This window comes from Maniola jurtina, chromosome 20 (genome assembly GCF_905333055.1).
Source record: "Maniola jurtina chromosome 20, ilManJurt1.1, whole genome shotgun sequence".
In the NCBI taxonomy this organism is placed as follows: Eukaryota; Metazoa; Arthropoda; class Insecta; order Lepidoptera; family Nymphalidae; genus Maniola; species Maniola jurtina.
Window position 1 is genome coordinate 3,984,877 of NC_060048.1, and position 27,805 is coordinate 4,012,681.

Here is a 27,805-nt window from a genome sequence, read left to right on the forward strand (position 1 = left end):
CGGAGCCGAGCGAGTCACCTTTCCTGTGATTTTTGAGGTTGTGATTCTGTGGATGCTATTGTGCTATATATCAGTACTGCACTCCATACAAAAGTTGGCTTCAGATGAAAGATTCGCCTGCCTGCACAGTGCACACAAGTCACAACACAACAATGGATAGACACCGACCAACAAAATGAGATTACACATCGATCAATTACGATCATTGATTAACTATTTATAAACTTGCTTTAAAGAGTTAATTTCTTAAGCATTTATTAATTTAACCAATTACAGTGTGTCTAGACAGAAGAAGTTTGTATTTATTCCTGCTGACTATCGGCGTATCCGGGCGTTGTAGAAAAGTAAGTTTCATCCGTTTCATCTTAAACTTTCATAATATGTTTCATCTACTTATTTTATGATGATAAAATATTATTTTATATCTCTAATCAATAATAATAATTTCAATTATTTACAGTACGTCTTATATCATTTCGTTCCGGCAGGGCTTAATATCTATTATTATCCATCGTACTGATAGTATTATGTACTCAATGATATGCCGTACTCTTCATTGTGATAGAAAGTAGTGTTTACATAATATATTGATGTATGTACTGGAGGAAGTTAATAAAAAGATGATGATACTCTAAATTTAATTTAGAGAAAATATGGGAATCAACACCATTCAATAGATCAACTGGTCTGTCTTATATTATTTTGTAATAAACTTTTAATCTGAGACATATTAATGCTGAAGAATTGAAAACTATCTCATGTCTTCTGTGTAAGCATCCTAATAATAATTATTAACATCAAAAAAAAATTTATAGCCTTAACATCAAAAAAACTTGAGAACAGCTGTTGGTTTGCAGTAGATTTAATTAGAAACTAATTAATAAAAGATTTAATTAAGAAACAAAATCATAATACAAACAAACAAATTACATTTTATACCTTATTGATTAAATAATAATTAGTTATGCTGCATATTTGTCTTGGCTGTCTCCGTATCGGGCTGTGATTGCACTAACCTATGCACTTTGACACTATTATAATTACTATACATATATGCTAGGAGCTTGGTTGTGCTTGATTTTAACTATGCATTTATTTATTTTTTATTCTTATTCAGTGGTAGCCTAGAGATTAGAGATTAAAAGAAAAGAGTGTCTATCTGACATCCAAAAACTAACAATATTTTTTTAATACTTATTTATACCTGCCTACCGCTACCTACCTGCTACCAGCAACCTGTTCTGGCTTAGTAGAGGGACTATTCTACTGTAGGTACATTGTTTTCATGTTGTCTTCTTAGATGATAATTGTTCTTTCTAATTGGTGAAAACTGTATGAAAATCCGTAGAGTAGTTTCTGAGATTAGCCCGAACAAATATATAGATAAGTATATATTATGACAGTTACGTTTCTGCAGTTTTTGATGATCCTTGTATTTCAGAACTAAAATTATGAAATAAAGAAACGTTTAACATTTGACCTACATGGAAGGTTCTTTAATTAGTTAAGAATTAAGATTAATAAATCTACGCGGACGAAGCCGCGGGTAAAGCTAGTCTCTTCATAACAGCTTAATAATCCTCTTATTATTTTCTGTATAGTTAAATTGTTATTTTTGATCAATTATTGTACTACTTTTTCATAATGATAACAACAAACAATTTTTTAGCTAAAAATCATTGATGGACTTTGTATTTAAACAACACAGACAAATATATTATATTTCATTATCTAAGCATGATAACTATTTACATAACATTTAAATGTCGTCGTTGTTTACATATTATCATCTCAAACTAATCAATGAAGTTAAAATAGCTACCTACTGAACTTTTTGAAAGAAATTGTATTAATAACATAGTAATGAATTAATTCATAATAATGGATAACATTAATAAAATAAGATTTCACTATCTCTTTATTTTCAAATAAATAACATTATTTAAAGCTTTTGTTTATGAAATACTTATTGATATACTTAATGTATTTTTATTATATTCCTTTTTACGGTTTCATAGTAAAATTAAAAAAAATCGACTTCCAAAACCAGTACAAAGTTAAAAAATAAATTTTGTTTCTACATTTGTATGTAGGTATGTTGAAGTGAGGTGAGCTTCACGAAAAGAGTTCTAGATTCTCATGCTCGCCCGACTTCATACTCGCCAGGTTTCCACACGATGTTTTCCTTCACCGTAAAAGCAAGTGATATTTAATTGCTTAAAATGCACATAACTCCAAAAAGGTGCGTGCCCGGAGTCAAAGCCCCGACATCGACAATCGATTGCAAAAATCCTGAAGGAACTCTGATTTGCCGGGATAAAAAGTAGATTATGTCCATCTCCGGGATGCAAGTTATCTCCGTACTTTTCGCCAAAATAAGTTGAGCCATGAAATTGTAGAGTAGGTAACCAGACAGTCACACTTACACATTCATAATATTAGTATGGAAGTGTGGATATTTTATCATAGCAACTAGATGATGCCCGCGACATCGTTCGCGTGGATTTAGGTTTTTGAAAATTTCGTGGGAACTCTGGTTTGCTGGGATAAAAAGTTTGCCGACCTTCCTGGCGCAGTGGTGAGCGCTGTCATATTAGTGGGAAGTCTCAGGTTCGATTGTCGGCAGGGGTTTGGAATTTTATAATTTTTAAATCTTTGGTCTGGTGTGATGGGAGGCTTCAGCCGTGGCTAGTTACCACCCTAACGGCAAAGCCGTGCCACCAAGCGATTTAGCGCTCCGGTACACTGTCGTGTAGAAACGTAACCTGGAATATGGCAGGTATTGACTTAAAACGCATATACTTACTTGTAACTACTAAATAAGATTCTGTGTATTGCGTGTTAGTACTATCAAACACACCTAGTTTCTCCTTTTACCAAAGGTTGCCTGGGGGATATTGCTCTGAGCAATAAGGCCGCCTTTGCATACAATTGTTTTTAGTTTCTTTGTTTTGTCTCGATTATTTCATTTCTTGTGCGCAGAAAAGTTTTCTATCTATCTATCTATATACCCGACTAGCGACCCGCCCCGGCTTCGCACGGGTGGACATTTATTTTTTCTATTTTCCGGGATAAAATATAGCCTATACGGATTCGGAAGAATCCCTCTAAGTAATGGTAAAAGAAATTTTGAAATCGGTCCAGTAGTTTTTGAGCCTATTCAATACAAACATACAAAACTACAAAAAATACCTTCCTCTTTATAATATTAGTATAGAAGAGTAGAGGCCCCGGATCGAACCCCCGAGGTCAAAGTCTTAACAAACGTAAGGAACGATTTATTTATTAGTAATTAACGTGTTTACGGCACGAAGAAGACGTGTTTACTTCATTGCAGTCGAGGTATCGACTTGTGTGAGGGAAATGTTCTGATAACGTATATTTGCTTTCCGATTAAGTAAAGTTGAACAGTGAGTGTTGGTACCACCAAGTTTAGGCCTCAAGTTTCCAGCCCATTTAATTTTATTGGAAAGGTGACACGATTTATCTCTTTAAACAATTATTACATCGCCTTGAACTTATTACTTTTATTGATTACTTTATTACCTAAGATAAAAGTTATTGTTGTTGTAATTTGGAAGCAGCAAAATTATTTTTATATTGAATTTGATAGGGGTGATATATTGATTTTGTAAGTGCATTTTCAATTTTACAAGCGATTATTCTGAATTCAGAATATTATTTATATTCTATTCAAAACACTATGACGTTTATTTACTTACCTATACCATTTATTCAAAGCATTTTATTACATTATTTTATTAGTTTTAATAATTATTTGCATAAACTTAAATCCGAATTAAAATTATAAAATCAACTAAGTGCGTGTCAGACTCGCGCATCGAGAGTTCCATACTCGGGTATTTTCCGACATTTTGCACGATAAATCAAAAACTATTATGCATAAAAATAAATAAAAATTTGTTTTAGAATGCACAGGTGAAGCCCTTTCATATGATACCCCACTTGGTAGGTATAGTTACCTATCTTACTTTGAATTTTAACACACATTTTTTTTTTGTGATGTAACAGACAGACAACAAAGTGATCCTATAAGGGTTCCGTTTTTCCTTTTGAGGTACGGAACCCTAACAATTATCTGGAATGAATTATGTAATCACATAGACCTAAACATGTATTTTTATCAATTCCAAACACCCAGAAGGTAGAGTAAAAAATATTCAGTAAGTACTGATTATTGTCAGGTGATATAACAATGATATATTATTGTGCACCTTTATAATATTAAACTGTTGATATTAATAATATTATGTAGCTAGAAGTGAGGTCACTAAGTCTAGGTGAGAGAATTTTCCAGACAAAACTTAGTCAAAGATAAATCAGTCTAGTCAATTAAACAAATTAGGTTCGATATTATCACAGAATAATTAACCTATCACATGTTGTCGGCACATGGATTTAAATTATATTAAGTGTTTAATTAGGAACTACAATTAACTACTGTGATATCATCCCACAATTAACTAATGTTTACTCACTAAAAGCGCCTAGATAGCTTCGACATAATAATATTACATAACGCAGAATAGACCTACTTGTAAAACTAACTTTTTTTAGGGTTCCGTACCTCAAAAGGAAAAATGGAACCCTTATAGCACTTTGTTGTCTGTCTGTGTCCGTCAAGAAAACCTATAGGGCACTTCCCGTTGACCTAGAATCATGGCAGGTAGGTAGCACTTATAGCACAAGTAAAGGAATAAATCCCAAAACCATGAATTTGTGGTTACATCATTAAAAAAAAATTAAAATGTGTTGCAATTTTCAAAGTAAGATAACTATACCAAGTGGGGTATCATATGAAAGGCATTTACCTGTTTATTCTAAAACAGATTTTTATTTATTTTGTTGCATAATAGTTTTTGATTTATCGTGCAAAATGACGGAAAAATTACCCGCGAATGGAACTCTCGGTGCGCGAGTCAGACTCGCACTTGGCCGGTTTTTTTTGGGATGTGAGATAGGCTTGCGGTTGACTGAAATGCCTGAGAAACAGAGCAATGATGAGATATAGGTTCGAGCGGTAGGAACGATGCAATAAAAAACGTGATGTATAAAATTTACCATCATTGATTCGTTATACAACGTATGTTTATTTAGATGTACAGTTTACTTGTAGTACATAGAATATAAACTACACTTTGATGGCTCCTACTAACCCGTCGCCAAGAAAGAGGTCACTTTGTAAAAATTTTAAAGTGAATGGTTGATTGACGATGTGGTTTTAGTTTCAGGAATGGAACTGGTGTCGCTAGTCAAGGAGGTGCTGCAGAGCGTGGCAGAGCGCGCGGCGAGCTACCGGCTCGGCCAGTCAGCGCTCCGGTACATGGACCGCGCGCTTTGGGTCGTCGAAAAGAGCGCGCGATGGGCCGTGCCGCCACCGCGTAAGTTACACTACTGACAGTCGTAGTACAACTTATGGCGATGGTCAGGAAGGTGTTGCAAAGCGCAACAGAGCTACCAGCTCGGCAGCCAGCGCTTCGGTACATGGACCACGTGGTTTATGGTGATGGTCGGGGAAGGCTGCAAAGTGCGGCAGACTCCGCGCGTAGAACTGGTAAAAAAGTGAAATCTTTAAAATGAATTATATAATTTTATAAACTGAAATTAACATTTTTCGATTGCTTATTGCTAGTACTAGCTATCTTGCTTATACATTTTTAGATTTCTCTCGCTTGGTGTAAAATATCCTATTCCATGGCTTATTCCAGTGGATCAAGACGAGCGGCCGCAGCCGGAGCTCATTCGACCGCTGCCATGGGTGTTCTTCCTCGCTCTCCTCATAATGCTACGGGTCACACGAGAGTCCATATCGCTGATCAACCTCGCTCTGGGCAAACCTCCGCTCAGATCAGCTGATGTTGTGAGTATAGAGCCCACAAACAAACAAAGCCATATTACAACATCAATCGCCCCCCTAGCGGCCTCAGTCAGAGCTCATACAACCGCTGCCATGGGTGTTCTTCCTCGCTCTCCTCATATTGTAACGTCCTTCTCCAAGCTGCAAGCTATCTCTACCAAATTCGTCGAAATCGGTTAAACAGATGGGCCGTGAAAAACTAGCAGACAGACAAATTCACTTTCGCATTAACATGGATTACTAGTGATTGCCCGCGACTTCGTCTGTGTACAATTTTTAATTTCCCACTAGATAAATAAATCCCACTGTAAGAGCCTTATCGGACTTCGTCTGTGTTGGTTTGTTTGTAGTGTTTTTTTTTTGTTAAAACTGACTGGAAAGCGCTCTAAGGGGGTACCGTGCGTATGTCGGCGAGCGCCGGCACAGACGGGGTCCATACTTGTATAGTTTAACTAACTTCTTACAAATAAATACAAACTTGACATTGGCTAATATTTGTAAACCCAGACGAAAGAGAAAAAAAAAGAGCCTTATCTTAAAAGTCATCTGCTAGTAAAAATCTTGACTTCCTTACCCGTGGAATATCACAGAAGTTATTTACTATATCTTATTCTTTAGGAGAAATCCTTTTCCGTTAGCTAGTACTTCTTTAGGCTCGTTTTTCCAACAGGTAACATATTTACAAGGCAAGCGCCGCTACCTCCGTACGCTAAAGTACCAAGGCAACAGAATGATGAGAGCGCGCACTGAACAAGTCACTAGAGAGTCATGGTACAGCCACTTGCAGTCGATGTTCGAGTTTACCATGTGCTTCCGGCGACAGCATTATGGAAATAATAATACACAGCTTATTAATGGAGACGAGGTGTTGGTAAGTAACTAATGAGTAAAAGGGAACTTTTTGACTGTCATAGCTCAAGATGTTGGGGTCTCAATGTGCTAAAATGGTAACCCCACAACCAAGGACGAAGCATCGGTAGACCTCCCACTAAGTGCATTATTAGAATCCCTCCGGACAAGATACCAGGGCAACAGAATAATGAGAGCGCGCACTGAACAAGTCACTAGAGAGTCAAGGTACAGCTATCTGCAGTTGATGTTCGAGTTCACCATGTGCTTCCGGCGACAGCATTATGGAAACAATAATACACAGCTTATTAATGGAGACGAGGTGTTGGTAAGTAACTAATGAGTAAAAGGGAACTTTTTGACTGTCATAGCTCAAGATGTTGGGGTCTCAATGTGCTAAAATGGTAACCCCACAACCAAGGACGAAGCATCGGTAGACCTCCCACTAAGTGCATTATTAGAATCCCTCCGGACAAGATACCAGGGCAACAGAATAATGAGAGCGCGCACTGAACAAGTCACTAGAGAGTCAAGGTACAGCTATCTGCAGTTGATGTTCGAGTTCACCATGTGCTTCCGGCGACAGCATTATGGAAACAATAATACACAGCTTATTAATGGAGACGAGGTGTTGGTAAGTAACTAATGAGTAAAAGGGAACTTTTTGACTGTCATAGCTCAAGATGTTGGGGTCTCAATGTGCTAAAATGGTAACCCCACAACCAAGGACGAAGCATCGGTAGACCTCCCACTAAGTGCATTATTAGAATCCCTCCGGACAAGATACCAGGGCAACAGAATAATGAGAGCGCGCACTGAACAAGTCACTAGAGAGGAGAGAGTCAAGGTACAGCTATCTGCAGTTGATGTTCGAGTTTACCATATCCTTACGGCGATAGCTTTATCTAACCATCAATATGCAAATTTTTGATGGAGGGAGTGTGAGTAAGTAACTAAAGACTAAATATTAAAGTACCAGGGTAACAGAACGATACAAGCATGTACACAAGGCGCTAGAAAGTTATGGTACAGCCATCTGCAATCAATGTTCGACTTTACCATACAACAATAATACGCAGCTTATTACGAGACGAAGTGTTGGTTAGTATGATGATATTTATATATCCAAAAACATGTAATGTCAGCCGTATATATGACCTATGAGCGTAGTAAGCTAAGGGAATGTTCTAGAATCTTTTTCCGAGCGAGAAAGAGAGCAAGTCTTAGATTAAAATCTATAGAGCGCACTTTGACTTTGCTTAGACTTAAGTTTCAGTTAAAACGAGATAGATTTATGCCAGCGGTATAACGCTGTCTCGTTTTAACAGTGTCTTAAGTCTGAGTCTTAAGTATTTCATTAATGTTTACTTCTAGGTAGTGAAACGCAACAAAAGAATACGGCCAGAAGCTAGCACTATTGCATCTACCAGTGAAACCAGCATGGAGCGCCTTATAGAGAAGATGATGGTTGACGTCGACGTAGACTCTGATGAGTCTTCTAGTTACACTGTAAGTAGTCAATCACGAAGAACTCCGTAGCGCCACCCAAATCAGGGTTCTACCCTGTTCTACCCAGAAATAAGGGTTTCTGAAAACCAGCGCTGTATTCTTTAGTATATAATATGTAAGGCATACAGTTCTACTGGGACCTTTTTTTTCGGGTTGTGCCACACATGACATAGTTTATTGTATGAACTATAATAGCGCAGGTATAACCAAACCCTTAAATGTGATGTGTGGTGCGTGTGATACAGTTTTCAAAGGAAAAGTTTTTTTCTACATTAAAAAAACCTACAAGAGCTATAAGGTTGTTTACTACAGTAACAGAAACCTATTAGTGATACACGGAAGAACACACAGACACGCACACGCGATACATTGTACTTGTAGTTATGCTTGTAAAAATATTTACTTTTAATGATAAATCTTTATTTAATTTCACTATGGGATATTTTTTTACAGCTAACAAACATTACGAGTGGTCGTAGCGATAGATCCGACTACAACACCGATTCGGACCAAGAGACTGCTTCAAACACAAAAACCCAAGTAAAACATAATCAAGATAGTAGAACCGTGAAACAAACTCAAGACAATACTTCTCTAACAGCTTTGAGTACAAAAACACAAGTTAAACAAAGTCTAGATAGTAAAACTGTAAAACAAAGTCAAGATAGTAAAACCGTAAGAGAAACTGAAGACAGAATTTCTCTACCCGCTCCTTATACAAAAACACCAGAAAAACAAAGTCTAGATAGTAAAAATGTGAATGAAACCCAAGACAATACTTCTCTGACCACTTCTAGTACGAAAACAACTGTAAAACAAAGTCAAGATAGTGAAACCGTAAAAGAAACTGAAGACAGTAATTCTCTGTCCGATTCTAATACAAAAACGCCAAAAAAGCAAAGTCTAGATAGTAAAACTGTTAAAGAAACTCAAGACAATACTTCTCTCACTACTTCTATTACAAAAACATCAGAAGAAGAAAGTCAAGATAGTGAAACCGTAAAAGAAACTGAAGACAGTAATTTTCCAACCGCTTCTTATACAAAATCATCAGTAAAACCAAGTCAAGATAATAAAACCGAAAAAAAGATTCAAGAAAATACTTCTCTGACCTCTTCGAATATAAAAACACCAGTAAAACAAAGTCAAGATACATCTGTAAGATTTACATCTGTAAAAGAATCTCAAGATAATAATTCTTTAACCGTTTCCAATACAAAAACACCTGAAAAACAAAGTCTAGATACTAAAACGGAAAAAGAATCTGAAGACAGTACTTCTCTGACCGCTTCGAATACAAAAACATCAGTGAAAAAGAGTCACGATAGTAAAACCGTTAAAGAAACTCCATTAAAACAAAGCCAAGATAGTGAAACTGTAAAAGAAACTGAAGGTAGAAATTCCCTGGCCGCTTCTTATACAAAAACACCAGTAAAACAAAGTCAAGATAACAAAACTGAAAAAGAAACTGAAGATAATACTTCTCTGACAGCTTCTAGTACAAAAATACCAGTAAAAAACCATCAAGACGATAAAACAGTGAAACAAGACATTTCCGCAAAAGGAAACAATATAGCAAAATCTAAACCAAAGAAAAGCAACACAGATAAATCAACTGTCTTTGACGAATTAAACGATTCAATGGCGAGGTTAGAAGGAGATAGCGTTATTAAACAAGAAAGAGGTAGCGATACGAAAGAAGCTACGATGGATTTCATACAAAATGAGATTGGCTCTCATAGGAGTGAAGATGGCTATAGACAGTATAAAATTGGTAAGTATAACTGACATCTAAATATATCAAAGGGAAAGCTGACTGACTGACTGGCTGATCTATTAACACACAGCTCAAACTACTGGACGGATTGGGCTGAAATTTGGCATGCCCATTATGACGTAGACATCCACTAAGGAAGGGTTTTTGAAAATTCAACCCCTAAGGGCACAAAATAGGGGTTTGAAATTTGTGTAATCCACGCGGATAAAGTCGCGGGCCTAAGCTAATGTTACTATGAATGCGAAAGAGTATTTGTCTGTCTATCTATCTGTCTGTTACATTTTCAGCCCTGTTCACAATGCTTTAACTAACGATTTTGTCAATAGTACGATATAACGTGTATCACTGACATAGGCTACTTCTTACCACGAAAAATCAAAGAGTTTTCATAGGATTTTTATAAACCATTATCCACGAAATGCGGGCATCATCTAGTAATAATCCATACTAATATTATAAATGCAAAAGTATGTTTGTTTGTTTGCCAGTCTGTTAGTCTTTCACGGGCCATCTGTTTAACCAATTTTGATGAAAGAACATAGGCAGCTTTCATCCCGGAAAATTAAAGAGTTCCAGCAGGATTTTCAAAAGAACTAAATCCACCCTAAAGAAGACGTGGGCATAATCTGCTCAGCACAGTGATAGCTTTCATCCCGCATTATAAAGGCTATTTTTTTATCCCCGAAAATCAAAGGTCCCATGGGATTCTTATAAAACCGAAACTTTAAAATCAGGGTATCATCTAATTATTAGTATGAAATAAAAACTTTGCAGCCTTTAATATTTACTTTATTTTTAGCAAATGGACAGTTGATGACGGACCTTACAGCAACAGAAAGGTATATATTTTCTTTTTTTATTCTCTGATTTTATAGTTCCATACCTCTAAAGAAAAAAAGGAACCCTTATAGGATCACTTTATAGTCTGTCTGTCTCTCTATCGTGTCTGTCAAGACCAGTGAAGGGAGTCAAAAACTATAGAGAAACTATTATCAACATAGACCCCAGAACAATTTTATTTTTTGAATTTTTGTCTGTCTCTCTGTTAAGAAACCTATAGGGTACATCCAGTTGACCTAGATTTTTTTTCTTTATTTACCAAAGACAAGGTCTTTGATCTACCTGGTGAAGTGGTATATTAAATGGGAAGTCCTAGACTCGATTTCCGGCAGGGAAAATAAAAATATACAAAATGGAATCGATTTGAAATGAGCTTTAACCATCTTGTTTTAAAGCTCAAGTTTGTCCATACACCTACAGTAGCGCTTCGCTCCGCTAAACTTGCTAAATTAAAATCGGTGGTACTGAATTTTTGCCTTTAAGCCAATGAGTTTTAGGTCCATTTTACTTTGACGTTATTGTATTTCGACGCTCGAATTCTGTCAGTATTGATGAGGTGAACTCACACTACTCGAGTTGAGCCACCAAGCGATTTAGCATTCTGGTACAATGCTGCAGGAACAGCAATTAATTAGATCTATACCACCAATTGGATCTTGTCACCCTTCCAGATTAGGCCACTTCCATCTTAGACATTATCACTTACCACTAAGTGAGATCGTAGTCAAGGGCAAACGTAAGAGCTGAGTAATATGTATAACTTTCGAATCTGGTGATTCTTACTTTTTTAACGCTTAAAAATTTATTTTCAGATAAAATGTGCGATGGACAATATTATGGAGGGAAATAATTATTATTATTGGGCTATCCTTTTATATAAATAATCAAATTTTACCTTCGATATTAATTAAATTAGTGTTTAGGTTTTTTATAACATTTTTTTATAAATTTTTATTTATACATTTTCTATTGTACCTAAGCATAGATACATAAGTAAAATACATTTTGTATTTAGGCGCATGACAATATATTGAAACATTGAATAAATGACTATGCTTACTCTATCCTCGGAGAGAAGTTAATATAGGACTCTCTCTGTTACGTAATCCCATGCAAAGGATAAAGACAAAAAGTCACGGAAATAAGTTAGTACGCAAAACAGATTCGTTTGTGATTGGTCCGTCTCCCAAAATGGTTAACGCCCACTGAATTTTTGTCTTCGTCATTTGTATGGGATATTATGTAACAGTGAGAACCCTATATTTACTTCTCTCAGTGGATAGAGTATAGGTGAGTATGTGAATATTAATATTGAAGTAAATCTAAAGTTTAAAATGTTATTGTCGTAAATATGTGGTAATTATAAAGTTGACTATGCAAATTAGTATCAAAATATCTTGTTTGATATTTAAATAAATAACGATCAAGCAATTTCTTTATCTTTATCATGACAGTTAGTCACAAAGAGAAAGATTATTTTATTATTGCTTTTTAATACTAGATATTAGATTCGTAAGCTGGTATCCTTTTAACCTATTTTTATTAATTTTATTTGACTTTTTATAAAGCTATAATTTAAGAATCTCAAATAATAACAATTTCGGATTTGTTTTTTTAAGTCTAAATGAGTCTAAAGTTAAAAAAACCGGGTCGAATTGAGAACCACCTCCTTTTGGAAGTCAAGCAGGTATAATGGCCTGATTTTGGATAAAAACTAAAAATAAAAAGTCCAGTATACATTGATCCAACCCATTCGGCCAATGCACTCTACGAACATGTACAGGTCTACTTGGTAGACCTAACCGGCTTGCCGATTTTGTGGATTTTTATACATACTCATTGGTTAGAACTTGTACGCACTGGACCAATGAATACTGGGGCTTTAAGACTGAAACACTTTCTAAGAATTTGCGAGTTAGATTCCAAAGTTTTATCTGTCAAAAATCGCTGACTGCCCAATTCAGTCATTTAAAAGTAGTGCTTTTCCATAGGTATCAGAAAAATCAGATATTAGATATTTATTTACATTATATTAATTATACAACATAGTGTGGATTTTATGAAATTTATATATATAGTTCGCGACAGGTCGACATGGCATTCGAGGTGGGGACGGCCCGCACACCCGCACAACCCCCGCACTAATCCGGTGCGGGATAGCGCGAGTGACGTGCGGGTGTGCGGGGCGTCCCCCCGCCTCATACCCCGATTGCCATGTCGACCTGTCGCGAAAATAATCACCTAATTTTTTTTTTATTGTTTTCAATATAAATGCAACTAAAGAACTTTAAAAACAATTGTATGCTTGGCAGCTAGCAGTAAATAACTAAGTTCCTAATGCTCTTTAGATAAACATAAGCGAAGTGTTTTTTTTTTTCTATAAGTAGTATTTATTGTTTAAAATGTAATTTGTTAGTCTTCATATCGCTCGAAACATTTATTGTACCTTTAGTACTATACAGACTTATTTCGAAATTTTATTAGAATTAAAGAGACCTATTTCCAATTTTTTTGATCATAAAACGACTTGGGTCCATCTTCATCGAATCTTATTTTAAACAATCCTATTGTGGTACAAAGAGACAAACTTACACCTGAAATTAAAATAGACAACAATAATTTTTCGACTTTTGGCCAAAATTTTCCTTTCTTAGATAGGTCGCTTTAATTCTGAAGTTACGAAATATTTTAAAAAGATTCCGACGAATTGAAAACCTCCTCCTTTTATTGAAGTCGGCGAAAAAATTGTTTTAAAACAGAATCGATGCTAATTTTGATATTTTTTCGTAATTATAAGGGGTTAGTGCCTTAATAAAAATATGTTATTTGACGTTAGTAATTAAGGAAATATCGTTACTGTTTGAAAAAGAAATCAAAATTTATTTATTAACAGGGTTAAGGTGGCATTCGATGGATTGCAATTTTTAATACGAAGTTTCTAGAAAGCTACAAACAGTCCTTCGATTTAAAAAGTATACGGTCACTAGTGAAGTTATTCTATTAAAAATTGAACCTCAATATCTTGCGTTAGGGAGTAAATCTACAATCTCTAGAGAAATCTGCATCTTTTTCTTTTTAATATTAAAAAGAAAAAAGGACGGAATATGATTTTTTAACTTAAAGGCTAAGTTTTAGTGCACTTTACAAATTTGAAGCACAACTGGCACCTAAAGTCACGAGGTTTGACAGTTCTAAATTAAATTAGGTTTGTCTGTCCTTTTCATATTACATTGGTAAGAAAGAGATGCAAATACTCCAAGGTGCGCTCAGAATCAGTACTAATGTCATCTTAACCATGAATTACAATATTTCCAAAGTTTTGGCTGTGTACAGTGTATGTAACAAATGAACAAGACTGACGAGAACTGTTCCTAATCATGCTTTTTCTCGAATTAACATTATATTATAATAATAATATTTTATACATAACTTATTGTTTAAGGCCTTTTTTAATGTTTTATAACTGGTGAATTAACCATGGCAAATATATTTATATGAATTACTGTAGTGTTGTTTTATTTAACGTCATAGAAATTAGAATCCTATAAAATAAAAAGATTTTTCACTCAAATAAACCTTTTATACTAAGTGCTTTTGATACAAGTGAATCTACTACTGTACTAGTTTCGAAATGCCTTTCCTGCTACCGAGAACCAGCCAGAAATTCGGCGGCTGCTCTTTTCACATATTCAATCTAGGTATACGAAAACGAGTTAGGATTTGTTTGTGTAATCGATAAACTCTGAAACTACTGAATCGATTTTAATACTTCTTTCACCATTACAAAACTACTTTATCCAGAAGTAACATAGGCTATACCTACTCGTATAAAAAATGTGGTGTGGAGCGGAAATATGGTTCAGCAGACCAATCAGATGAAATATTTAAATATTGAATCAGATAGTGGAAAAATTAGCTTGAAAATAAACCTTATTTTCTTTGTCAATGCTCTACCAAAACGGTTCAGCACTGAATCATAATAATAAGTGATACTAAATTTCACCTGCTTGATAAGTTTTATTTATTTCAAAATATTTGGTTTGATAAGAAGTATGATAAAAAGTAGGTAAATAAAAAAAAGCAAAAAAGAGCTGTTTCCGCCCGGGATCGAACCGGGGACCTTGTGCGTGTGAAGCACACGTGATAACCGCTACACTACGGAAACTTGAGAGTGACCGACGAAATTGAGAAACGTAATGTAATCATTGCTAGAAAAATAAAAAGGAATGTAATAAAGAGTGACAGCTGTTGTTTATAACACGCAAAGCAGCTACCGAGATTCCGATTGCTAATGGAGACCAAAATAATAATAAAAAAAGCCACTATCGCTTCTGTACAGCCAATGACCGAGCTGGGCCATAGGTAGGCTAGTCTCGCGGCTACTTCGCCCGCGAACAGTCGCGGACACGTGACCGTGACAAATTCGTCGGTGTTAAGTTAGAAATACATTATTAATCCTAAGTTACACAACAATCCACCGCTATGGATCCCGAAGCCTTCTTAGACCTGGCCAACCAGGTCATAAAGCTGAAAATGTACCCGTACTTCGATATAGCGCATTCATTATTATGCGCTCTAGCGGTGCGGGAAGATTTGGGGACTGGTAAGTGGTAAATAAATCTTAATTCGAAAAAACCCCGCCAATTATAACGTACTCGCCAATTTCCTATATCGCCCAACATTCTTTATTACGGAAAAGAGATTTATCGTTCTAAAATTATAAAGTAAAAATAACGCTACCAATAGTTTATAAATAGATCGTTCCTTGCTAAGATACAAATCTCGTAGGTTACAGTCTAGTTGTGGACAAGTAGTTAGAATTACATTCATTTGCAGGATACTATTTACGTCTTTTTGTTTCCAAACTCAGAATTACCTAGCATAGAAGGCATTTATTTAGCAAGCAAAATGCACATATTTCTGTTCCCTATCGCAGTCACCTATCTATTGCATTATTTTATCATTCTCTGACGTGGTCCATTCTGATTGCAAGCGTATTTTATAACAAATACTTACTAAAGAAACCATGTAAATAATTTCGGTGAGAGGTTATGTTTCAGGGAAGCTGTAATCACAGCTTGGGATGAGATCCCATTGCGATTTCCACCTCAAAACAAACGGCTAAAATTTGAGCTAGATGGCGCCTTTTTCCATCAAAACTAGGTCAGCGAAAACTTGCCTGTAAAGTTGGCACACATTTTTTTAGACCTCGGTGTAAAAAACGCGGTATTTTTAAACGGGTTTTCATAAAAAGTAGTCTCAGGGCTCGTCCGGGATTTGAACCCGGGACCTCTCGCACCCGAAGCGAGAATCATACCCCTAGACCAACGAGCCATATTTCATGACGTTGAAATTAAAAATCTATTTCTACAGTACCTACCACAGGGACATGCTGTACTGAAACTATTTTGTACCTTTGATACTACACAAAAGTTATAGGCATGGTAAAAATATTTGAATTTGATTCGGTAGCTGATCTTGATGGGAATCAAAACTGCAGTCTACATAGATTCGGTATTTAGGTCAAGAAATTGCCTAGTTCTAGAATACCAGTATTTAGGTATGCATCAGCTGTTCATATCACTATTATGAGATAAGACGCACTGATGATATCTCGGAAGAAGCACCTAAGCGCCCAAGTTTATTCAAGCCAAGGGGGATTGGGAATAAGCAGCTCTATGCACCTTGCAGCGCAACTCTTTACCTACTCTATGCACTCATAGGTACCTAACTAGGTAGTTGAGTTAACGTAACGATCTTTCAGAAAGAAATCTACATACTCAAATCACGTCTCCAAATTTTTATACGTACCTATTTATACGTAGGTGTGAAATTTGATCACAGTAGCAAATCGAATAAGTAGGTAATATCTGTACTTACTCTCTTACGGCCAAAATTAATGCTCAATCTATCTTTAACCTGTCGATAAGTTACTTAGCAACGCAGTTATTTGTCAAAAAGACTTTTGACGAATTATAACAACATTGCTAAGTACTCGTAACTTATCGACAGATTACAGATAGATTGATTTTAATTTTGGCCGTTAGTTAAGGAAATTATTTATCAACTATAATATTATTATTTATATATTGTCTTTAATTTTATTGCCGACCACGAATATAAGCTTTTTTTAATAGCACGTAGGTATGCGAATCATTAGTTTTGTTGCGGTTATCATAATGACGATAACAGCTGCATTAATCACCTAAATTAAGTTACCCTACTCAAAAATTCAGCCAGATTCTTGATTAATATTAAAATGACAATGCAATCAATAATTTAATCGATGCTTCCAGCATTCAGATAAAATCCGTGCAGGGAATTTGCCCGTCTGACCGTAAGTAGGTCTAAGGTACTATGTACTAGGTCTACTATGTACCTATATCACTGCACGGGGAACGTAAAACCATAGAGTAGGAATCGAAAAACCAATCGCACGGCGACACGGACACCCCGCACTCGCACCTTACAATGCTCCACTAAATAGATCGATAAAACAAGCATTCCAACGCACTGGTTCAAAGTCAAAGGTCTTTTTTGATGCCAACTCTACCTAGTTAGCTTACTATATAAAAATAGATTTTTTACAAAATTATCTCCGACACTTCCAGGTGCACAAGCATTCTCCAGGAAACACCCGCTAGCATGTTGGCTGTCGACGATGCTGGTGATATTCGCGGGCGGTATGGTGGTCAACGGTTTGCTGGGTGAACCTATTCTAGCGCCGTTGAAGAACACACCGCAACTAGTCATAGGAACAGTCACCTGGTAAGTTGACATCAACTCGCAGTGCAAAAAGCCATAGAGAGGCAATCACAACAAGTAGAGTCAAACCACGAAACTTTTTGTCGACGAGGCTGGTGATATTCACTGGCGGGATGGTGGTCAACGGGTTGCTGGGAAAACTAATCCTGGCGTCGTGCACGGCAACTAGTCATAGGAACAGTCACTTGGTAAGTAGGTAGCTACATCAAACTACAAGTACAAAGAGCCATAGAGAAGCAACAACAACAAGTAGAGTCAAAATCACAAAACCTTTATCTAGTTGCCTATCGGTGATGCTGGTTATATTCACGGGTGGGATGGTGGTGAACGGGCTGCGGGGTGAACCCATTCTGGTGCTGTTGATTACACTGCAACTGTCATAGAAACAGTCACTTGGTAAGTAAAGTCTTGTTGGCTTTGGACGATGCTGGTGACATTCACGGGCAGAATGGTGGTCAATAGAACGAAACGAACGGATTGCTGGGAGTACCTGTCGCCGTTGAAGAACATGCTGCAACTACTAAGTTATAGGAACTAAGTAGAGTCAAATAAAATCAGCCTTATTGGGTGTCGACGATGTAGGATGCTGGTGATATTCACGGAAGAGATGATGGCATTAGGGGGCTGGGTGAGTCCACTTGGCGACGTTGAATATCAGACCATAACTAGGTAGTCATAGGAACTATGACTTGGTACGTAGAGTCAAACAAGAGGTTTATAACGGATTTTCTTATTTCTGATTTGATCACGTAGATAAACTCTATGCATAGCTCTCTCCATCGCCCATTGAGTGAACCTGAGCTTTCTTAGTAGTCTCAATCTTATGAGAATTTAACTGTATTTCTGATTTTTATTCTAGGTATGTAGTATTCTACACGCCTTTCGACGTAGGGTACAAGGTCGCCAAGTTTCTACCAGTGAAAGTAGTGGCGGCAGCTATGAAAGAGATATACCGCGCCAAGAAAGTGTACGATGGAGTCACGCACGCTGGCAAGCTGTACCCCAACGCATACGTCATCATGATTATCGTGGGTAAGTTCCAGTGTGGTAAATCCCGTGTTTGGATACAAGGTCACTAAGTTTCTACCAGTGAAGTGAAGTGTACACTGGATATTCACTGATAGGAACTCTTTAGATGTGCATTGTCTTGGTGCTTAACGCCTAAATGACTAAGGTCAAAACTACCTAAACTTTGTTCTTCTTTCAGGTACGCTGAAAGGTAACGGCGCTGGGTTCACCAAATTGCTGGAGCGACTCATCCGAGGAGCATGGACACCTACAGCCATGGAAACCATGCAGCCCAGTTTGTAAGTCCAGAATATTAATACGCTTTTGCTGCTAAATGATTAGTCAGGCATTATGAATAATTTCCAGGCATTGTGATTAATAGGTACACATGTGAATAAGACAATCTGATGGTCTTTATTGGTTTGGTGTGTATAGGTAATTCGTCTTGGATCAGGTTACTTACTTATAATTACCTTATCTACATTACAGTTATACCTTTTTGTAACAAACTCACATTGTGCGTCGTTACTCGCTAACTATCGTAATAAAAAAAATGGTTTGTGTGGTAATAAAAAATAACCGTACACATACTTACAACATACTTACAAGCCTGAGGGGCCCAAATTCTATTTAAGTATAGTTAGTTAAACTTGTAAGACACAAAATAGGTCTGTGGGCTAAATATATTATTTTCGTCTACTTATGCACGCCAGACTCTTGGAAAATGGCACTTAATAATAATATACATAATCTCACTAAGAATTTATGTAAATTATATTTTACAGTACTTCTTTTTAAATAAACTCTGCCCTAAATGTTCATTGAACCGTGCTCGGATCGTTTTCTATTGCATTCAGTCAGTCAAATACTTACCAGTTGCCATAGGTACAATTTATTCTACCTAGATATAAGAGCATACTTATTTAATAATGAACTTAGGTAGTTCATTATTAAATAAGTATGCACTTATTTAATTATTAAAATATTTAAAATGTAATTAGGTAAGTATTCAAAAATATAATTTGATAAGACATCTCTTCCCCACTTGTAAATGTATTTTACAATTAAAATAAATTAAGTAACTACATAATATACTCCTTACCCAGGCTACCTTATTAATGAAAATCGGTTATCGATGACATAACATCACGAAACAGGTTCACGACCGAATATACAGGGTTACTGGTAATATGTCGGCAATCCGTTAAGGGGGTGTAGGCGAAGTAATTTGCAACCAAATGACCCCTTATGACCCCTAGGCAAATGTCAACCATTTTCGAGTAATTTGACTTTTTGTGTTTTTTAGAAGAATTTGAGGTATGCAACTTTGAAAATTTATAAAAAAAAAACCAATGCATGAATTTTTTTATTATTATTATTATTTGCTTGCTAACACTTCAATACATAATAATCAACCATAAAATGACACTTATCTTTAATAGTTTTCAAATCACAGCTACAAATCTGTACAAGTTTCATAATTTACACCAGGTGGTCTGACAAGAATGGTCGATTTATGTAAAAAATTACTGAAGAACTTTATCGGCAGAACACATGAAAAACTTATGCAACTTCTCAGCTACCCAACGAGATACAATATGGTACCAGAAACCAGAAAATGGCCGAAAAAAAATACAATTATTGTTAAAAAGACGAAATCGTCTGCAATCCAAAATTACAATAATCGTTTAGGAAGTTTAAAATAATTACGTAGATAAGTTACACTAAGCCATTAAAACTAAATTCTAAAGTTCATTTTCAAAATGTGACCCTCTATTTCTTATGCACAGGCGCATTCTTTTTCTTAATTGAGATTTTACTACATTACTAGTCAAATTGGTTCTTATTGAATTAGCTGCATTTATTATTCTAATTTTCAATTCTTCGACTGATGGCACTGGTGAGTGGTGAGACATCGTACACTAGGCTCTTCATATGTCCCCAGACATAATAGTCCATAGGTGTCAGGTCTGGACATCTTGCTGGCCATGGAGTTGGGCCTCCTCTGCCTATCCATCGATTGGGAAAATTAGTGTCTAACCATTGCCGAACTGTTATTCTCCAGTGTGCTGGACATCCATCGTGCTGGAATCTCATTCCTCTTCTTATTTCCAGAGGTACGTTTTCTACTAATGCAAATAAATGTTCTTTCAAAAAAGTCTCATACGAGCACTTCGTCACTTGGAGCGTACACACGTGGTCTTCCAGAATCGGATTGTCTCCTCTGCACCCGTCCCGTCTCTCTAATTCTTCGATAAACATCACTGAAGACAGACCTGTGTGGTACTCGGCGGCCAGGAAATCGGCGAAGATATTCACGGCGAGCGGCCAAAGCATTGCCGTCACAATATCCATAACAAAAAACGATATTGGCATATTCCTCATTGGAGTACTGGGTTCTTTCTGCAGCCATTAGTCCTTTTGACGCGCCAAATTGTCGGGAGAGCAATAAATCAGAGTCCAATCACAAGCCAAATCACAGAGTATGCCAGAAACAGTCCATAAGAAAAAGCCAGGTCAATTCACTTCCATATTCAAAATGATGTAGGTACCAACTTAGGTAGAGATGATCTGTACAGTACGAGTGGCACAAGCAAACTGTAAATTTTTGCAGTTTTGCGCAAATTATGAAACATTTTAAATGTTTTATCTTTTAAGTCTAAGAATTTATAAATACAATACAATTAAATAAGTTAAGGATCCCACCCTTCACCTAATGTTATTTTACTTGCCAGTGCTTTAATTATTATCCTATTCTCTGAAAAATAGATAGATAGATAGATAGAAACTCTTTATTGCACACAAAAACACATATAAGGATAACAACACAGTAAGAAGAAAACAGAAAAAACAATTGTGTCCAAAGGCGGCCTTATTGCTTGGAGCAATCTCTACCAGGCAACCTTTGCTGAAAGGAGAAGTTCCAGGAAGGAGGTTGGATAGTACCAAGTCGCAAGGATTTTTTTATAAAAATGTTAGGCAAATCTAGCTATTTATGCCTTTGTTTTTTCTATCCAGTCACTAGATAATGTTTTTAAGCTCTTCTTATCCGAGAGCGCTGATTGGTGCACGTGTTCACATAAAGGATTAAAAATGTCATTCTTGGAACTCTCATTATTTTTAGTGTTATTTTTAGAGTTTTATACTTCGAAAATGAATTGTAAGATTAATTATAACTCATTACTCATCCTAAATAAGAAATAAGAATATTACCATAAAATTCGACGTTGAGATATTATTTCGTATTCTTAAGACACTTTTCACAATAATTGCATTTTTTTCGGCCAATTCCTAATTTCTGGTACCATATTGTATCTCGTTGGATAGCTGAGAAGTTGTACATGTTTTTCATGTGTTCTGCCGATAAAGTTCTTCAGTAATTTTTTACATAAATCGACCATTTTTGTCAGACCACCTGGTGTAAATTATGAAACTTGTACAGATTTGTAGCTGTGATTTAAAAACTATTAAAGATAAGTATCATTTTATGATTGATTATTATGTATTGAAGTGTTAGCAAGCAAATAATAATAAAAATAAAAAAATTCATGCATTGGTTTTTTTTTTATAAATTTTCAAAGTTGCATACCTCAAATTCTTCTAAAAAACACAAAAAGTCAAATTACTCGAAAATGGTTGACATTTGCCTAGGGGTCATTAGAGGTCATTTGGTAGCAAATTACTTCGCCTACACCCCCTTAACAGATTGCCGACATATTACCAGTAACCCTGTATATTAAAACTTATCTTAGTGCCTAAATTACGTGGCATTTGTTCAAAGGTCAACATCTTAAAATATCCTCCTGATCCTCTGCACTTTAAAGATGCTTTTCAGTTTTCGGAGGTAGGACAAAAAATATAGGCAGGTAAATAAGACATGCCTCGATTGAGCCTGATTAGTAATTACAAAGTAGCAAGTAGTTAGGTACCTATATTTAAAACATATTTTAAACAAGATAATGTTGAAAATTGAAACCCGACTGTGATAGTCTTGTTTCTCTGTCGCTTGGTATATTTTAATGTTATTGTAAATTTATATTCATGAGCTTAGAATTTTCTCCTTTTCCATTTGACATCCCACTCGATACAATAGCAAAAAAAAAATCTTGGAAAACTCGATTTTTTTTTTATTTAACATCCGTTAGGTCAATTTTTTTCGTATAAAATATAGCCTGTCCCCGGGGCCCTTACAACGAATCAGTAGTTTAGGCGCTACGGTGGAACACACAGAATCTGGATACAAACATACATACATACATACATACATAGACTGCTGAAATCATAATTCTTCCTTTTGGCTTTGCCGCAGTCGGGTACAAATTAATTGGTGAATGTTATTTGCAGCTACACGAAGGCTTCGCTGGTGGCCTCGGTGATCTTCGTGCTGGACAAGAAGACTGATATCATCTCCGCCCCTCACGCACTTGTCTACTTCGGCATAGTCATCTTCTTCGTTTACTTCAAGGTACTTACCAATTCTACTATTAAGAGCATTCACGCTCAGGTCCGTTTCGCAGGTTTAAACATTTACCTACCTGGTTTGCGATACTTTTGCACCTTTTCAGGGGAATTCTACATTCTACAGGATATATTCAGAGAGCGTGTTAAAGAACTATTTGACCTAGTTTGACCCTTCGCTATTTTATTTTTTATACATCGTAAAGGTCTGCACCCCGACTTAGTCGAAATTCCACAGATTCATGCAGAGTGATCCGCTTCTTCATTTCTTATGCCTACTACTAAAATATGGATTGCCCTTTAGATATCCATTTTTCTCCCTAGTCACAATATTGGGACCTTCAAAAAAAGATTGACTAGGCACCTTTTAAGAGTTCAGCCACAAAATTTCTGATTTTTTAGGCGAAGCTGCGCTTCACGTAGGCTGCATCATCACCTAACTACTATTTGGTGTGATTGCAGCTATGCGCTTGCCGATACTTGATTAAAAGGTCAAGCATAAATCTATAAACCAAGCCATATGTTCTCGAATCATCATCATCATCTTATCAACTAATTTCTGCACCACTACTGAACCCGAGTCCTCTAGGATTAGGTCATGTCGACCATGTTGGCCAAGTTCTCAAATACCTATCTTTTATTTCAGTTATCTTCAATCCTGCTCGGCATACACGACCCGTTCGTGCCATTTGAGAATCTTTTCTGCGCGCTGTTCATGGGCGGCATCTGGGACTCACTGGCCAAACTGCTGGGCAAGGGCCAGCCCAAGGAAGAGTCCAAGGATGCCAAGAAAACTAACTAGTTTTTTTACGTGAGTATGATCCATACTTAATATTATAAATACAAAAGTGTCTGTCTGTCTGTCTGCTAACTTTTCACAGCCAAACAGTTCAACCGATTTATATAAAATTTGGTACAGAGGTAGCTTTGCATCCCGGAAATTAGCATAGGCCACTTTTTATCCCGGAAAGTCAATGTAGTAAAAAAACTAAATCCCCGCGGACGAAGTCATATAATCTAGTATACAATATTTTGACAGCGTGCCCACCACCATAGTAACTGGAGAATCGATATCGACAGGTCACACCTTTATGGCCGGTTGGATCAATATGGCATACAATAATATAATGCTGTTTGGAGGCAGAACACGTTATCTCATACCAGCACTAATGCTTGCCTAGTCACTATACGCAAGTGACTTTTCCAGTTCAAAGCGGCATATTGTTTTGATAAACAAATAAGACACTAATCCGACTTGAAGGGGCTAAGATTTTATCAAAAAGGTATTATTTAATAAACGCCCAAGAAAATTTAATAATAAAAGGTGAAATCCAAAGAATTATATGCATGATCAAAACTGTCGTTCAGCTGTTTTACTAAAAACAAAAAAATTCCTAGTAAAAACTGAAAATCTAATTATTTCTTATTTTTTTCAGGTCGCAGAGACTCGTGATTTCATTTACCAACTGACACCGACAACACCAACTGCGACGTCATCCTTGGAAGAAAAAAAATATAAATTATATAAAAAAATAGAAAAACCCTGATAAATCTTTAAAAAAATGGCACAACGACCAAAGTTTGGATTTAAGTTATAAGTTTGACTAGTCATAAATGTTAGTATTATACGTATACGGTGATTGTTTCTATATGTATTTGTGTGGTTTTAATGTTTCTGTTACGGGCACAGTGGTTAATAGAAAATGAATAATGCCTGGGCAATATGATAAAAGCACTGAAATATAACATTATTGTTTTTTGACATTATTCATAATGTCTGAGTATTATTCATAATTCCGCGATTAATCACTGTGATTTGGGGTTATCATTTTACATAGCACAAAGCTTGGTTTTTTCCTATTTATTTAAGCATGTTGTATTATTAGGATAGAAAACAAGTGCAATTAATTTAAAAATTGTACTAATATTTTGTTATACGGTAGCACAACTAAATAACATTATAAGTATTAATGTTGCCAAACTACTTAGTTATTTTTTTAAATGTTGACATAGTAAAATTATTATTAGATATTAATTTGATTTTAAAGCTGTGACATTATTATTGACCTATTACCTACGCACATAATAGTAGTAGATATATTGTATGGAGACGATTTGTCTAGTATTCCTATTATAATTTCATATAACTTAAGTATTACTTACTTAATTTATTTTATTTAGGTAAAGAAAAATAATTACTTACCTATCCTATTTATTATGCAGCGTGTTACATATCTATGGGAAAGTGTGAAAATAAAAATATTCGAGCGTTGTAACTTTTAGTTAAGATTTCGAAACGAATTACGAATCATCCGACTTCCTTTATAAATATTATATTCCTTTATAATAGACGCAATGTAAGTATAAAATATAAACTTTAACTGACGAATAAATTTGACATTTTGACAGAATGCTAATAGAGAAACTGTCAAAACGTAACATTTGTTCCTCAGCTATTGGTGATTGAAAAATTACATACCTTCATGATAAACTGACTTTTAATCATTCTCTTAATTGTTTAACAATGGACAATAAAAAAAAACTAGGTTCATAATATGAACCTTTGGACATTGGTACCTAGCTACATTAATTTTGAACTTCATATTTCATGAAAAATCTGACTGAATCGCATGGGTGCAAGCGGTGAGGTTCATTTATTTCGTGAAAAAAAAAAATAGCCAAGCCCTTTTTTAGCCATGACTGTAAAAACTGTTTGGTACCTATATTGTAAAGGAAGGAATAAATTGTTTTATTGGTTTTTTAGTTTTTTTTTTTAATTTGCCTTTTTGCCAGGAACTTCAGGATATACCTACCTACCTTATACTTAGGTAACTTACCACTTCACAAACCTCTATTAACTTAAAATACTTATTTCCAACTAGAGGATGCCCGCGGCTTCGCCCGCGTGGATTTCGGTTTTTTAAAATCCTGTAGGAACTTTGATTTTTCTGGATAAAAAGTAGCCTATGTCCTTCCCCGGGATGTATCCCATGTCTGTGCCAAATTTCATTCAAATCGGTTCAGCGGTTGGGCCGTGAAAACGTAGCAGACAGATAGACAGACACACTTTCGCATTTATAATATTAGTATGGATTTTTCGCTTTGGAAACTTCAGAGGTAAAAGCGTGATTATAAGTCAAATTACTCACATTTAGACCCCATTCGCGAGTTCTGTAATTTTTTTGAATTATTTCATTTGCAATAAAAGGGTGAACAACCTTAAACTATTCCCAATATCAAGTCGATGGGATGACCTAATAGTTATTGAAAAGTCTCACCATAGGTGAAGGTTTTTAATTTTTAACATTTTGTTACGGAATCTTCAAAATGGGCATAACATTATCACAAACTTTATTACCAAGACTAGGCAGATGTACAGACAACAACACTGAACTATCTATTTCTGTAACTAGTACTTAAAACTGGTTCTGTCTACAGTAACAAGTAGGTAGACTGCCTAGGTACCTACCTACACGTCACGTAGGCAGAAAAAGCCTTTAATACCTAGGTACCTTTTCTTTAATACCTAGGTAATTATGATAACTTATGATTGTAACAAGCAAAGTTTTGATTGTATTAATAATTTTTGTTTACGGAAGGACGATGATTTCAACTTTTTCAAAGGTTTTAAAACAACTTTCAAGTTGTCTACTTAGTTAAAATATTTTGCAGTCCTTTTTTGTACATACTCGTAGGTACCCAAGAAGATATAGATGCAGCTTATATCACTTAACAGGGCTCTCTCCGTCACTTACTCCATACAATCGTAGTGCCCATTTCATTTAAATATTAAGCAACCAAAGTCCACGAAATGCAGACATATTCCAGAAACTAATATCTGTGCCTGGGGTGTTTTAGATTATTTTTTAAATATGTAGTTTTAAAATTACAGGGGCTCATAGATTTGTATGTGAATTTTTAAGACTGCGTAACTTTGAAACCGAATATTTTAACGGTAATCTGGAAAACCACAGGCATAGATATTAGTTTCTAGAATAGGTCTGCAAAATTTCATGGACTTTGGTTGCTTAATATTCAAATTAAATTGGAACTACGTTTGTATGGAGCGAGTGACGGAGAGACCCCTCTTAAATATCAAAGGCCAATGCGCGGTCAATCAATCTATCAGGTTGATTGGGTCAACTGTGGTCTTTCCGAGATCGCGCCACCACACACGGTTCTCTGTTCCGCTTTCCTATTTCCTAGCTCTCCTAGTAGGTTTTCTAGGTTCTCGTATTTAAAAAAACATTAATAGCTCAATAGCGGTTTAGTGAGTAAACTGAAATCCGAAAACTCGTCATGTTCCCATCCAACCATGTTGATTTATTTACCATCGTAAATCTATGTAACTACTATACCTAATATATTTAGGCACCCTTTAGTTGGAAGAGAAAAAGATTTAATATTTAGGCCTTAAATTTGAAAAATAAATTAATGAGTGCCTGACTGGGTACCTAGTAGGTACACTGATATCTTTTTTAATAGATATGAATAGACACAATTTTTACAGACGTAATAATTCTCATACATCATCGGTGAGTGGTCCAATACCCTATGGGTCGAGTAGCGATCTTACGGTACTCTGGCGAGGCTGTTCGTTCGGGGTCACTGTCGAGAGCCTGCGGCCGGATCTCACACCGATGCGAAGCTCGCGAATAAACATCGGAATATTGAATGATTTGCTCTGTGTTCATACATTATCACATTGCTTAAACACTGAG

At 35.9% G+C, this 27,805-nt stretch overlaps 2 protein-coding genes and 2 non-coding genes across 7 annotated transcripts; 2 read left to right on the forward strand and 2 right to left on the reverse strand.

The window, feature by feature from the left end:
• The first annotated feature begins 15 nt into the window (after positions 1-15).
• LOC123875678 (lisH domain-containing protein C1711.05-like) lies at positions 16-11,696 on the forward strand. Of its 4 annotated transcripts, XM_045921659.1 has the most exons (9): positions 16-323; positions 4,586-4,595; positions 5,247-5,402; positions 5,730-5,881; positions 6,549-6,749; positions 8,102-8,236; positions 8,690-10,010; positions 10,813-10,852; positions 11,666-11,696. In XM_045921659.1, exons 3-9 carry the CDS (start codon positions 5,255-5,257, stop codon positions 11,667-11,669), a joined length of 2,001 nt encoding a protein of 666 aa, XP_045777615.1. In that variant the 5' UTR covers positions 16-323; positions 4,586-4,595; positions 5,247-5,254; the 3' UTR covers positions 11,670-11,696. The 4 variants fall into 4 exon arrangements, with proteins under 4 accessions (XP_045777615.1, XP_045777613.1, XP_045777614.1 ...); XM_045921657.1 differs by lacking the exon at positions 4,586-4,595 and having other exon boundaries at positions 16-344; XM_045921658.1 differs by lacking the exons at positions 16-323; positions 4,586-4,595 and adding an exon at positions 3,283-3,473.
• A 3,249-nt stretch (positions 11,697-14,945) lies between these two features.
• Positions 14,946-15,018, reverse strand: Trnav-cac. The gene has a single exon. It is a non-coding gene; the product is annotated as a tRNA-Val (tRNA).
• Positions 15,019-15,203: 185 nt separating this feature from the next.
• Positions 15,204-25,842, forward strand: LOC123875685 (trimeric intracellular cation channel type 1B.1). The gene is made up of 7 exons (XM_045921672.1): positions 15,204-15,456; positions 17,465-17,621; positions 18,478-18,650; positions 18,826-18,925; positions 22,971-23,091; positions 23,731-23,895; positions 24,521-25,842. Exons 1-6 carry the CDS (start codon positions 15,336-15,338, stop codon positions 23,884-23,886), a joined length of 828 nt encoding a protein of 275 aa, XP_045777628.1. The 5' UTR covers positions 15,204-15,335; the 3' UTR covers positions 23,887-23,895; positions 24,521-25,842.
• On the reverse strand, positions 16,116-16,187 carry Trnap-cgg. Its single transcript has one exon. It is a non-coding gene; the product is annotated as a tRNA-Pro (tRNA).
• Positions 25,843-27,805: the final 1,963 nt, after the last annotated feature.